We start from the raw sequence: 13617 nt of genomic DNA, 5'->3' as shown, positions 1-13617 counted from the left end.
CACATTAAAAATTATAGCTAGTACTTAACTGATGACACCTTTTCTCCTATAGGCGTCGACCATTCTCCAGTAATTCTTTCTGGTCCTCTTTCTCCAATATAATCCCGTATACGTCATAATCAAGAAAGATCCAATACATGCCATGCAGATGAAAGCGCAGGCTATGAAGGTATTCTGTAGGCCGACGTTTGTGATGAATGGAGTAATTGCGTAATCGATGCCAAAATTCATCGTGTTTCGAATAATAATCACCACAGTAATGGCAGCCATATTCATTTGAGGATAGCAGTCCAATGTATAGACAACAGAAGAGACACAACCGATGACACAGAGACCAGCCATAAGACCTAAACCAATCACAACAGCAAACCAAAATATGCCATGGGCTGCACCAACGCCCCAAAGAATTAAAGCAGCAGGTCCCAAGAAGGTGTACACCAATAAGATCCAAAGCCTATCCTCAGCCTGTGAGATACCATTGTGTTTTTTGGCTATGTGGATCTTAATCCAATCTGTGGACCAGCCAGCAATCGGATAGCAGATAAAGACAAAGATCACAGCAGAAGCATATGCCAAACCGCACATGGAGGAAGAGAAGTTGTAAGGCTCGGCACCAAGAACTAGGGATTCGGTAGTGTTCAAAATTGAGTAGAAGAAAAGAGATGTTCCGTAAAGGAATCCACTGTAGAGAACAATTGGGAATTGAACCATTCGATAAGGCATTAAAAAGTAATCCCGTAAGTGGTTCTCCTTTTGAAAGCCGGAAGTCAAAGAGAGTCTCTGTCTGAACGTCTTTAAAGGAGGATAAGTGAAATCCTCATCAGCTTCGATAACAGAAGTTTGGTTGGCCAAGTTATCGGCAACGTCGTAGTCCTCGGAATCACTGTTTTTCTTTGGTAGAACTTCAATGATGGCGGGAATCTTCTCCTCGCCACGAGAAGTAATAGCACTGATAATGCCTCCATCGTTGTTTCTCTTGACACGGATCTTACGATCATACCTAGTCTCTTCCATAAGGAAGAACATGCCGATAGTACAGACTCCAGCAAAAATGATTGCAATAAAAATAGTCCATCTCCATCCTAGAGCATCGTTAACTAAGCCTCCAAGCATAGGAGCAGCATAGTTTGAAGAAAACAAAGCCACTCCATAGATACCCATATAGGTGGCCCTTTCATGCTCGAAAAACATGTCGGCGATTGTTATCGATGGCAATGTTTCAATTGGAGCATAGAAAAAACCGTGAAGGATTTTAGAAGCAACCCACTCGCCGTTGCTGTGAATGAATGGTTCCCAGAGGTTGAATCCAACGACACCAATCATAGAGATAAGATAGATAGGTCTTTTACCGTACTGTTGGCAAAGAGGAAGCCAAACCAAGTTTCCTAAGCCAAGAAATAGGAATGAATAACCAGTACCTTGGTTCAATTGGGCCACAGTGATATTAACACCGGGAGCAGCAGCAATATCCGTGAGAATACTATAGATCACACAACCAACGCAACCACCACCATAGCAATAGAGAACGATACAAAATATTTGTATCAGCTTACGGGTATATGACCAATTCAAGGGGTCATTGGGATCATCAGATGGAGTTGGGATGAGGATAACACCCTTGTCTGTGTCTTTTTTGCCCATATGGTTAATTAGGTCTGTCTCCAATAAGTGAGAGGTACCTGGAATAGCATCATAATCGATTTCTGACATCTCTGAAAAACTTTAGAAGGGTGGTTTGGGAAGTAAGAGGAATCTTGTAATATTATGGTTCGGTTCATCAGTATTTATACTTCAATTTGTTCATAGTATATACAGTTCATTACTTACACTTAAGTTTAGGTGGCATATCACAATGGACATAGTTTGCCGTGTGTTATTTCCCATTCAGAGACAATTATGAGAACGTGATAACGGTTTTTCCCAAACTGGTGAGAAGCCTCGAAGATTGAATGTTCTCGGCAATTTGATAAGAAGAATAAGAGATGTCTTAGCGCTCTCGGCCGCATATGGGTATCAATCACTTTTCTTCTTATCTCGTGCGGCTGTAACGATAATTTTGAGTTATCAAATCTCCTAAAGCGTTAATAAACTTCGCTTCATTTTTGCCGAGGGAGCTCTAGTAACTATGATCCAATCAGATCATAGCTGCCCAGCATTCTCTATATCTGTGCAGTACTTAGTTATGATTAGATGTTTCAGCAAAGTATTTAAAGGAAGAGATTTGATAAGTACATACTCTTCGTTTTCGGGGTCTATCTCCCTTTCTTCTCCACTATCACGATGTCTTCAACTCCTTTGTTCACTCCTTTTACTGGAGAATCGACAGGAGATCCTCTTTTGTTCGAGACTTACAAACCTAAGATCAAAGCATACCGAGATGCATTAGCTGCTGGTATTTTAGATGAATATAAGTTACCTGAGGAGTTTGTTCCTAGGCTGTCGGGTGCCGATGTTAGACAAATCCCTAAGAAAGTCCTTACATCTGCTGAATATGAGATCACAGAATCTTCAGGAACAGCATTGGCTAAAAAGTTGGCTACGGGTGAATTGAAAGCTGTCGAAGTGTTTAAAGCTTTTGCAAAGAGAGCCACTATAGCTCATCAACTAACGAATTGTGCAATGCAGTTATTCACTGCCGAAGGTTTGCAGAGAGCTCAAGATTTGGACGAATATTTCACCAGGACAGGTAAAACCGTTGGCCCATTGCATGGATTGCCTGTTTCTTTGAAAGAACACTATAATTATAAAGGGAAGGTGACCCATGCGGGATATGCTGTGTGGACAGATAGAGTTACTGACAACTGGGCATTGTCTGTTAAGTTATTGTTGGATGCAGGTGCAGTTTTTTATATCAGGACTACCGAGCCTCAATCTCTAATGCATCTTTGTTCCAAAAACAATATCACCGGATGTGCCAAGAATCCTGCCAACACTTCATTGACTACTGGTGGTTCGTCTTCTGGTGAGGGTGCATTAGCAGGTATGAAAGGTTCTGTGTTTGGATTGGGTTCTGATATTGGAGGTTCCATTCGTTGTCCAGCTGGTTTCTGTGGTGCTTGGGGTTTCAGACCTACTCAGAAACGTTTGTCTATGAGAAATGTGGCATCGGCTTGTACAGGTATGCAAGAAGGTGTATGTTGCGTTCTTGGGCCATTGGCCCATTGTGCCGACGATGTCGATCTTTTTATGAGCAGTATCATTGGTGGAGAACCCTGGAAGAATGATGCCACTGTAATTCCGTTGCCTTGGAGAAAAGTTTCCGAGCCAAGCATTAAAGATTTAACCATTGCCGTTTGCTATGACGACGGCGTTGTTAAGCCAACGACTCCAATTGTAAGAGGTTTGAGAGTTGCTGCTGATAAGCTAAAGAATGCGGGAGCTACTGTTGTTGAATGGAATCCTATCGAGGTAAAAAAACTTGTGGCCACTTGTGGTTCCATGTACAATGCAGATTCAGGTGCGGACCAATTAAGTGTACTAAAAGCTTCTGGAGAGCCACTGGCTGAGTTGACCAAAGTGGCCCTAAGTTTTGGATGCGGCACAAAAGGTGTCAGTGCTGCGGACTATGAAAAGTTGGCACTAACTAGAGACATATATAGAGACAAGTACCAAGATGTGATGAACGAAAAGGGTATTAATTTTATCTTATCGCCGGTCTACGTTTCTGTGGCTGCAAAGCCAGAGACTGTTCATTACTGGGGTTACACTAGTCTTTGGAATATTTTAGACTTACCCAATATGGTTTTTCCCACCGGGCTTGAATGCGACCCGGCATTGGATATTCCTGATAAGAAATACACTCCTAGAAGTGACGTTGAAGCTTATGAGTATGCATTGTACGATGATGCCGAGAATTTTAAGGGAGCACCTATCGGTCTTCAATTGACCGGAAGAAGATGGTTTGATGAGGAATTGGTTAAGGCATCAAAAGTTGTTCAGGAGGTGATTGAGAAATAAAAGTAAATATTTAAGTGAAAAATCTAAATGCATATCTCTGCATATAAATTACCGTGTTAGGCAGGTGCATGCATGTATGCATCGGGAAATCGTTGAACGTTATCGAGATATCAACTATTTTACAATGTGAGTTTTTCAGTCGGCAGCATCTTGCTGTACATGCTTGATGTAATTCAATGCAGTATTAGGGCCTGCAGACAAAGAAGTGTCATAGGAGGTCTCTAACCTTATAATAAAATAATTTAACACATTAGTATGAATGTTAGCAGCTTATCTATGCCAGACGACTTCCAATAGCCAATAGGAACTTTGATGACCTGCAGGAAAATTCCGAAAAGTGTAATTATAAAAAGATAAAAAAAGATGAGTTCTCCGAACACATGTTCTCCTTTCATATAGACTCTGCTGCTCCTACCAGCACAATGTGCACCTTCGGAAAGTTTAAAGTGCAGAATATCGTTTCTGATACAAGTACGAAGTCCGAGAGAATTAATCGAAACAAGCTGGGATGCTTCTGCTGCCGGAAGCGCAAGATCAAATGTGATGGCTCTACACCAAGTTGCAGCAACTGCGAGAGGTCTGCCTATGTGTGTGTGTGGCCGAATGGCCTTGAGTCATTGCCACATAACAGCAGGTTCAAACTCACCAGGACGTCTCATAGGGCGATTCGGTTTGTTGGAGTTAACCGTACTAAAATGAAAAATAGCGGAAGAAGAAAGCGTAAGCTACAGGGCTTAGTTAGCAAGGAAGGGTCTGTACAACATGAGATCTCTGAGATCCCACAAGTTGGTTGTGTACGAGGTAATTGTAATTTTGGTGAGCATACAAATCACATGACCTCGAATCGTGCGAGCAAGCGTGTATCTTCGACCCTTGTAGGTGTGACGGCAGGACAGCCAGAAAAGGAGATTGTAGAAGATGCACTGTTTAGACAATATCTTCAAGAACTCAGCGAGGAATCTAGTCCAATGAAGCTTCTTAATGGTTACAATACCTGGTTTCCAGGAGTTGATATGTCAGAAGAGAATGCTTTCTTTTACAATGCATTTGCCAAAGGATTCATGGTGTCTGTTTCACCGCAGTTAGCTCACAAGAATCTTCAAATAAGCGCCGTTTTCATACCACCTGGAATATCCAATCCAATTTTACGATCTGTATTCTATGCCTGTGGTGCAGCCTTCCTTTGTTGGAGGAGGAAAGACATGTGCCAAATCGCAGAGAAGAAGTATGAGCAGTGCCTTAGTATGGTTAGCCGATTTATAGATAAGAAATCGATCATCGGCAACGAATCCTGGCTTTTGGTTGCACTGCTCTGTTTTTGCTTGAGAGAAAAGTATCATGGCGAGGATGTAACACTTAATACTTGCCATTTGGTGGCCGCACTAGAGATAATACGTCTTTGGCAGGCCAATAAACGGAGGATTCCTGGATTTTTGAAGAGTCTTGCCCCCCAAAAGCATGCTCAAAATAAACTACTGAAACAATCATCGGGTCGCTCCATTTTACAAGGAATTTATGGTAAGTTGGAGGAGAGGACAGATGATTCGGACTCTGGTTCTGACAATTTCTTTTGCCTAGATGATGAGGTGTCTCCGGCCAGTTTTTCTACTGTTTCTAATAACCTGCAACAAGCCCAGTTGAAAAACGCAACCATTTTCCATCAACTCATCGGCAAAATGCGCCCACAGTTAATGGAAGAAGCAGAAAGTATTGAGAGAGAGATCAGACAAGATTGTTCTTCTCCTAGTGACTCCGAAGATGCCTGTATTAGTATCAGCAAAGTGGGCATGTCAGAGATATCGTCTCACTTTATGCCAGGAGATCAGACAGTGGATGCCTGTGAGCGTACTCTTTTGGAGAGTTTCCTTTACAACTACACGATCAATTTGTTTATATGTGATAAGAATGCTGTAGAGTACCTTGCATCACCTTTCGATGTGTTCAAAGCATTCAAGGACTTTCTATCTCCTCGGATTTACGATTGTCCTGTGCCTTGGATGAACAATCCTGTCATGGGAGCCTCTTTACCAGCGTTTGAGATAGCCGCTAAGACTAATTGGTTGGCATTGCAATATCCTTTAAGTGAAAAGAATAGGAAACTAGCCGTATTACTAATGAAGTCCGCCAAATACTACGCTCTACCAGTTCTTCCGGCCAACATTAAAGCCCGAGAACCAAAGAATGTACAAAGAAGGCTCATGGAAAGTTGCTATATGGGAGGTATGGTGTCAAAGGCTTCCTTTATCTTTCTAAAAAAGCTTCTCAATCCCGATATACAAGGATCTGATAGTGAAATTGTGGAGACTGTTGAAAGCTTCAATAAGGATCTTTTCATGTTGACATTGCATAGTCAAATCTCTGCTATTTGTGCTTGGCCCATGGCCATTGTTGGTGTTGCTGCAGTTCAACAGGAACACCGGGATTACTTGGTCTGGAGAATTAATAATTTCTGCGACGTGGTTAGATCAGAAGCTTCGTCAACGGTATTGAAGTATTGGGAGGTTATCTGGGGAGAAGAAAAGGATGGTTTGAGAGCCCTCGGTTCTTCTTTGGATGCGTTGCTTGACAGAAGATATTTGAAGTATTTATTTATTTAGCTTGCTGCTGGCGTGTACAATAGATGATCCAATGATTATATGGGTATTTGGAGTTGAAACTGGAAATCAACTAAAGTTGAATTCAAAATTCTCTTGTTGAGGCAAAGGCTTACTCCTTTTTTTCTGAGTTATTTAAAATCACTTTCTTCTCTTGGCATAGTTTCTTTGGGCTCTTTATTCAGTATTTTGCCTCACATTATGCCAGATATTCCATATTTCGTTCTTCCCCGTACTGGTGATCACATCCCAGCCGTTGGCTTTGGCTCTGGAACTAAGCACAAAGCTATGAAGTTCAATAAGCCTGAGTATAGCATGACTATCGAGAACCCTCAGCTAACAAAAGTTTTCATCGATACCATTGGTGCCGGCTTTAATCATTTGGATACTGCAGAATGCTACTTAACTAGACTTGAGATTGGTAAAGCTGTCAATGAATCGGGAGTGGATCGCTCCAAAATGTGGATCACTGATAAATATGACCAAGGTTGGGTACTCAATGGAATTCTCTATAGATCAAACTCGCCTTCGGGCCCTTATTCTTCTTTAAAGAAAGGACTTAAATTGATGAACTTAGACTACATTGACTTGTTTCTAATACACGGTCCTTATTTTATGAAGGCTACTTGTAACGTGACTGTAGAAGACGCCTGGTTGCAGATGGAACGTTTATTGGATGAGGGACTTACTCGAAACATTGGTGTTTCCAATTTTGACATTCCTCTACTAAAAAGGGTCTTGAAGGTTTGTAAGTACAAACCTCAGGTCGATCAGATCGAGTATCACTTGTACCTACAACAGGAGGAGACCAGAAATTTTTGCAAGGAGAATGACATTCTTGTCGAAGGTTTCGCTCCATTGACACCAATTATCGAGAGTAAAGTGGGTCATGATAAGCCGTTAGAGCCGGTTATCAAAGAAATGTGTCAGAAATATAACGTGGAGGCAAATCAACTTCTTTTAAGATGGAACTATCAATCTGGTGTTCTTCCTATTACTACCAGCAGTAATATAGATAGAATGAAGAATACTTTTAAGATGTTTGATTTTGTGTTGGAAAAAGATGATTTCGACAGGTTAAAGGAGGTCGGTAAACGTTATCACTATAGAGGCTTTTTCAATGACTATTTTGAGCGCTCTAAATGAGTTACCTTGGGATTATCTATACTCAAATGAATAGATACCTTTCAAGTGTCTTCATATCTCTATAAGACTTTTTTTCACTTTACTATACAATGTTATTGTTTGAACATAACATCTAGTACAACCCTAAAGAAACCTTTCCAAACTCCTCTGACTTCATACACTATGTCTATATGTATTCTGTTACTATTCAGCAAGAATATACACTTTACCAATAAGAGCATTGGTCGATTTATCTATCACGACCGCAGGTTTCTTCTTTAGATGATTTCTGGAATGGAATGTCATTATTACTTCCTGTGGTATTCCGTTACCTGACCTGTCCAAAATAACTTCACGAATGAACTGTCTGATTTTCACATTTACCAATTCAGCTTGTTCATTTTTTGTACTTTCCTGTCTACTATCAGTCTAGAGACAGCAAGTAGTGAAATTGTTCATTGCTTAATGCATTTCAAAGGATTGGTGGCATATCTTGATTTTTCTCTATATCGAATTTTCTGAAGATCTTCCAAAAGAGTGACCTTGTAGTCCTTAGTTTCCTTCAAGCCGTGGACAGTTTCCTCGGTTGAAGTTGCTATTCAAAAAAGAGGTGATATATATGTGCTCCTTATTTGTTATATCAGAGTAATGAAACAGCTGAGAATCTACTTAATTGACTTTAAAGTTATTGAGACTCAAAGACTTGTTGCAAAAAGCTACCCTTACATTCTTATAAGTGCCAATCCTGTAACACCAACCTGATATAGTTCTTTCTTCATAAAATCTTGATCCAACTTCTTGGGTTTTCAATGGATGGTATCCATTGTTCACCAAAATTAATTTTCAAGTCATTTGATGCAACTCCCTTTCATTAATTTTAGAAGCTTTGAAGCTTCATTAAGCATAATAATCTTCTCGAACGGCTTTAACTAATGTATATTCACACTGGAATCATCTACCTGTATTTTATCAAACTATAGGATGAAAAGAGGTACTAACAGTAAAGGTATGTCAAATCAGATCTTTGAGTATTATAAAATTGGCCGATTGTATTTCCTAATAAGGAAATCGTCGATGAAGATGATAAGCAGAGTAAGCTATTATGATAACCTTACTTTGAAATTATTTAATGACTTCCTCTTATTGATAGGTAAGGGTCATCTTCAAAGCTCTTTAAGTTGTTCTTTAAGTTTTGAGTCTTGAATCTTGTTGGACTTTATGAGTGGTTTGAGGTTTGTTTCATGTGTGTAGCACTAACTGTCATAGAGACCGTGATGCTCAAATAATTTCTTCTTCGACTTTACACTCCTAATGTCCCACTCAGTTTTCACCTTACTTCCCTTTAAATATTTTCTATTCATTCGAGAGACCGCAATAGCAGCTGCCTCGTGGGTCTCGTATTCTATATATGCTGAACCTAGAAAATAATCATACTCAATCCTTTCAATATGTCCATATTTGACAGTAAATTCAACTAAATTTCTGTAGCTCACCCTAAAGCTGATATTTCTAAGACATATGTTGGTCACATCTCCTGGACAAAGTTCACTGATTCGACAGAATCCTTGCCTTTCGGAAATTTTCTTAATTGAATCAAGCCATTTGTTGATTTCACTAATATATAATGGCATGCTGTGCTCATACAATCTAACTAAGCGAACCTCTAAATGAACACTTTGTAAACTATTTATATATGCTATTCATCACTGATCAAAAACCAGCTTCAAACAACTGTGACGTATAGCATATAACCTGAGCAATCTATTATGATTTACCACCCTTTTTGCTTTCGTTTTGTCCTTTTCTCTTACACGCTTGCTTCCTGTTTGCCGAAAAAAAAACCAAGAAACTCCTTCCAGCCAGTATCGTCCAAGACACTATCCAGTTCTGGATCTAAAAATGTGGCAGACGGATTCTCCGTCTTATCAGGAATAGATGTAGTGAAACTTTCGGTGCTACCTTTGCTTTCTCGTGTCTCTTCCGATCTCATACTGGTAACACCACTTCTTAAATACTGGGATTTCCCTAACAGAGGCATAATGACTGAGCTTTCCTCATGTGTGCTAGCCGCACGATAACCAGGGTTTGCAACTTCCAATTCCCCGAGAAACTCTCGTAAAGAAAATTCCTCCACAGTACCATGTCCCCTATGTCTAAGGCGAACTGAGCCAACCAAGTAGTATAGTTTCTCTATGACAGCGAGTCCGACTCTGACGGTATAATGAGTTGATCTAAGCGACCTCACAGTAGGAATTGCATCCTTGATTCTTTTCATATTTTCTTGGCAGTTCTCATGGTCAAACATAAGCATATCCAGTAACACAAATAGGCAAGCGTAAATGAGGTGTTGGCCCACAATCCAGTACTTTTTATAGTAAGCTGGAGTGCAATTGAGGGAATCGTGTCCTACTAGTTCTAGGGCCATTCTGAGACACTCTGCACGAAAATTTTCTAGCCAGAATTGTCGGCTTGTAAGTGTAAGAAGCCTGGCACCCAATCCAAGGCATTCTCTTTCTAATGATGAAAATAGTAAGTATTTAGCAAACTGACTTATACTGTTATCAAGTTCAGTATAGGGCTCGGAACCAAAATATTCATTCAGTCTATCCCTTAATGAAATCATCCGACACCATGCATTGCTAACAAAATCCAGATTATACCTCTCGCGATAACTGTCCTGCTTGATCTGCGACATTTCAGCCATTAAACGCTCATATAAAAGTCCTGATATATCGTCCGACGGGCTGGGTAGTTCGATCTTGCAATCAGAAGTAAAGCCTGCATAATATGCTCCTTCAGCTGCCTCTGGGGTTTCTCCCAAAAGCTCTGAAGTGCTTATGAGTCTAGGAAATGCCGTGGTAAACTCTCCTATAAGTCTTCGAGGAACGTTACTCACTGAATCTACAATGAAAAAGCTATACCAGAGTCTTCTGGACACCTCTCTATAAAAGTTAGGTTTTCCGGAAGTGCTGGTATCAGGAGGCACCCTATCTAACCTCAATGCCTTGGCTATTCCCACAACCACAGATAACAATTGTTTGTGAATGTACACATTCCCTAGCGCATGAAGGCATGTAGTCAGCACACAATAGATCTGGATCGTTCTGATATCTGCTCTTTCCACAAAGCGTGTCTCTTCAAGGCACTCGAGTGATGCTTTGAATAGGGTTCTTGGTAATTCGGCCATCTCTTCCGTAGTGTACGGATACTGTCCGCTAAGACGATCGACACTAAAGTAAACCCCCACACAGAGCATTGCATAGTATAGAGAAAGCCAGTACTTCACGTCCAGAGTGGATTCTTTGTTCTCTTTATAGTTCTGTACAACTTCCCACAATGAATGATTCATATTATCAGCGGATTTCCAAAATCTCTCGTGGTCTTCCATAAAAAGCTGATCGACCACACCATAATGGAGAAATGTAGTGTACTTGCAGGCAAATGAACAAAGCAAATAGGATGTTCTATAGGTCATTTTGGACATAAGTTGGCGAAGTCGATGAGTCGTCCACTCGGACGACTCCTTGCTACCATTGGGCATGCTCTCCTCCGGCGGGAGAAGGCCATTCATATGCGTGTATCCAAATGTCAAGGACCTCAAAGAGGACATGTAGTTTTCTATACTGGCATTGCTGAGAAGCGGTGAGCGAGTATGCTGTAGAATCGAGGGATGTTCAATCTCGAGTACTGTCGGTCTCGTAGACTGTTGCTGCTGTTGCCGTAATCGGGCCTGAATCCGCGCTTGGATATCTGTATGAGGCTGATCGATGCCCACCGATGCGATTGTGGGGCCTAACGACGAAGATTTAGAGATCGGATCAAAAGATCCGCTATTTTCAACTTTCCCGGTAATACGTCTAATTCGATGGTACATGTTATCATTTTCGAACGGCCTACGGCAAAGATATGCCTCCTTTCGCCTGACACAATTGCTGCAAGGAATTTCCTTGTTGCATTTTACCTTCCTCTTCGAACACTGCGTACAAACAAGTGTTTTCCGCTTCTGCTTCATGTTGAAAGTGGGTTCAAATGGATGAATATCTATCTTTATGGAGTGCCATGAATTTTAGTCTGCTGGGACTCTTTTTCTTCGCTGCCAAGTTTTTCAAGTTGATCCCAATTTCTTTTTTTTTTTGAGTCCGAGCCCTCAAAGTTCATAGCAGTAATCCTACAACGATAAATTGAGTTCTAGGTATTTTGTGTTCTCTGAGGGATATGCATGCCTTGATTGATTATCATCTTTAAGTATTTTACTAGACAGAATGTAATTCATTCAAAAAAAAAACGTATTGCGTAATTGCATTGATTATATTTCTCATTAAGTAATTTGGTAGCAGTTGCTAAGGACTTGCGGAACGTAAGCTTTCATAGTACTCAGATATTTGTTTGTACCTAAAACTGCTCAAATAGTCCTGTAATTCCCACCTCTTACTTTCATAAATATCTGTACACCTCACAAACTCTTCCACATCCACCATATCACAATTATGTGCTCGAATCGATTCCATGAAATGATTGTCGTTATCGTTAACTTTCAAAATAGATTTGTTAGGTGAGCTCCTGTTTTGATAATCACCTATCTCATTATACAGATGACAAGTTCTTTGTAAAGATTCACTGCTTTCATCTTTGTCAAAAATCATTCTCTGCTCTCCATCAGCAAAGCTTATTATGGAATACTTGGCTTTGTCCTCTTCATCTCCAACCAAATCCTGCGAATCAGAAATCCCTATGGTATCTTCGAGTTGATCTGTATTTCTGTCTTTATCTGCTGCTTCTCCAAACTTTTTCAACTGGTCAAGGTACTGCGTTTGCATATAAACGGATGTCCCTAGTGAACAGCTTTTTGTTTCGCAGTCTTCCATTTCCTCCGTATCTGGTTCATCTTCACCAGGGTCATTTTCTTTTGCAGCAATTTCAACCATTTCTTTCTCTCCTGGTTGCACCTCGTGATTTTCTTGCACCACTTTGAATACCGCTGAAACCATGTTTCTTTCAACATCATCTGCTTTCTTTTTGTTGGAAGGCTCTAATGGAATTTCATAGGAATACAATTCATCAGTAATTGTATCTTCAGAGGTGACACTTCCAAACAATTCTGGTCGCACTCGATCAAAAGCCCTTCCATAGTATGAGATGTCTGGTAGATGATCCGCTTGCTGCTTGTCAATACTTATACTCAAAGAAGAAACATTGGGGCTTTTGTTTCTTTTCAGTTTTTGAATGGTATAGTTGAAAGTTGGACGATGCCACCGAAAAGTCCTAGTTGGCCTGTTTATTATTCCAATCCCATTCAAAGCGTTGGGGTTCAGGAATAAGTATTTAGGAGCCTTGGGCGGTGTTTTTGTATTCATTTTAGTGAATCAAAAGAAGTGAAATGTGAAAGGTGAAGGTAAATTATTCAGGCGCTTAAGGGATTATTGTATTATTTAAGTGCTCCAATAAGATCACAGAATCTATGAAGTGAAGTTAGTGTCCAAATTAGGCGCTAATAGGCACAGAACAGGTTTTTTTTATAACATAAAAAAAAGTAGGAAATAAGATATGTATTTGTATAATCTAATTCAAATTTCACTCAGGCAAGTGACATTGTTAAACTTTTTGAACTCGCATGTTGCATTCAACTCCACTTGAATAGGCACTTCACTGAAGATCTATGCATCAAGAACGATTTATATACTAATCTTGAAGATAAAGTAGGCATTCTTCCGAATAGTTTGTGCCTTCTTAGCTTAGTGGTAGAGCGTTGCACTTGTAATGCAAAGGTCGCTAGTTCAATTCTGGCAGTAGGCATTGTTTTTATGTTAGCTCGCATAATTTTTTCCTGAGTTTATTCTTTTAAGCTGAAGCCTTTAGAAGCGTGTTTTGGTACTACTGCCCTCCTTGTTTCTTTGTAACAAAAAGTGTTTGTGGTGGCTTTAAGAGGAGATTTGATTCCATG

The 13617-nt window shown here is 40.2% G+C and overlaps 5 protein-coding genes and 1 non-coding gene across 6 annotated transcripts; 4 read left to right on the top strand and 2 right to left on the bottom strand.

The window, feature by feature from the left end:
• Positions 1-24: 24 nt before the first annotated feature.
• Positions 25-1710, bottom strand: FOA43_001878 (uncharacterized protein; the record flags this gene model as incomplete). The annotated part of the gene is made up of 1 exon (XM_038922184.1): positions 25-1710. One exon carries the CDS (start codon positions 1708-1710, stop codon positions 25-27), a length of 1686 nt encoding a protein of 561 aa, XP_038778112.1.
• Positions 1711-2280: 570 nt separating this feature from the next.
• FOA43_001877 (uncharacterized protein) lies at positions 2281-3957 on the top strand (the record flags this gene model as incomplete). Its single annotated transcript, XM_038922183.1, has 1 exon — positions 2281-3957. One exon carries the CDS (start codon positions 2281-2283, stop codon positions 3955-3957), a length of 1677 nt encoding a protein of 558 aa, XP_038778111.1.
• Positions 3958-4790: 833 nt separating this feature from the next.
• Positions 4791-6554, top strand: FOA43_001876 (uncharacterized protein; the record flags this gene model as incomplete). Its single annotated transcript, XM_038922182.1, has 1 exon — positions 4791-6554. The coding sequence occupies one exon, from the start codon at positions 4791-4793 to the stop codon at positions 6552-6554; it is 1764 nt and encodes a 587-aa protein (XP_038778110.1).
• A 39-nt stretch (positions 6555-6593) lies between these two features.
• FOA43_001875 (uncharacterized protein) lies at positions 6594-7697 on the top strand (the record flags this gene model as incomplete). Its single annotated transcript, XM_038922181.1, has 2 exons — positions 6594-6597; positions 6715-7697. 2 exons carry the CDS (start codon positions 6594-6596, stop codon positions 7695-7697), a joined length of 987 nt encoding a protein of 328 aa, XP_038778109.1.
• A 1786-nt stretch (positions 7698-9483) lies between these two features.
• Positions 9484-12493, bottom strand: FOA43_001874 (uncharacterized protein; the record flags this gene model as incomplete). Its single annotated transcript, XM_038922180.1, has 2 exons — positions 9484-11717; positions 12109-12493. The coding sequence occupies 2 exons, from the start codon at positions 12491-12493 to the stop codon at positions 9484-9486; spliced, it is 2619 nt and encodes an 872-aa protein (XP_038778108.1).
• A 904-nt stretch (positions 12494-13397) lies between these two features.
• FOA43_001873 lies at positions 13398-13469 on the top strand. Its single transcript has one exon. It is a non-coding gene; the product is annotated as a tRNA-Thr (tRNA).
• Positions 13470-13617: the final 148 nt, after the last annotated feature.

This window comes from Brettanomyces nanus, chromosome 1, assembly GCF_011074865.1.
Source record: "Brettanomyces nanus chromosome 1, complete sequence".
Classification (NCBI taxonomy): Eukaryota; Fungi; Ascomycota; class Pichiomycetes; order Pichiales; family Pichiaceae; genus Brettanomyces; species Brettanomyces nanus.
This window is presented reverse-complemented; position numbering and strand designations above follow the sequence as displayed.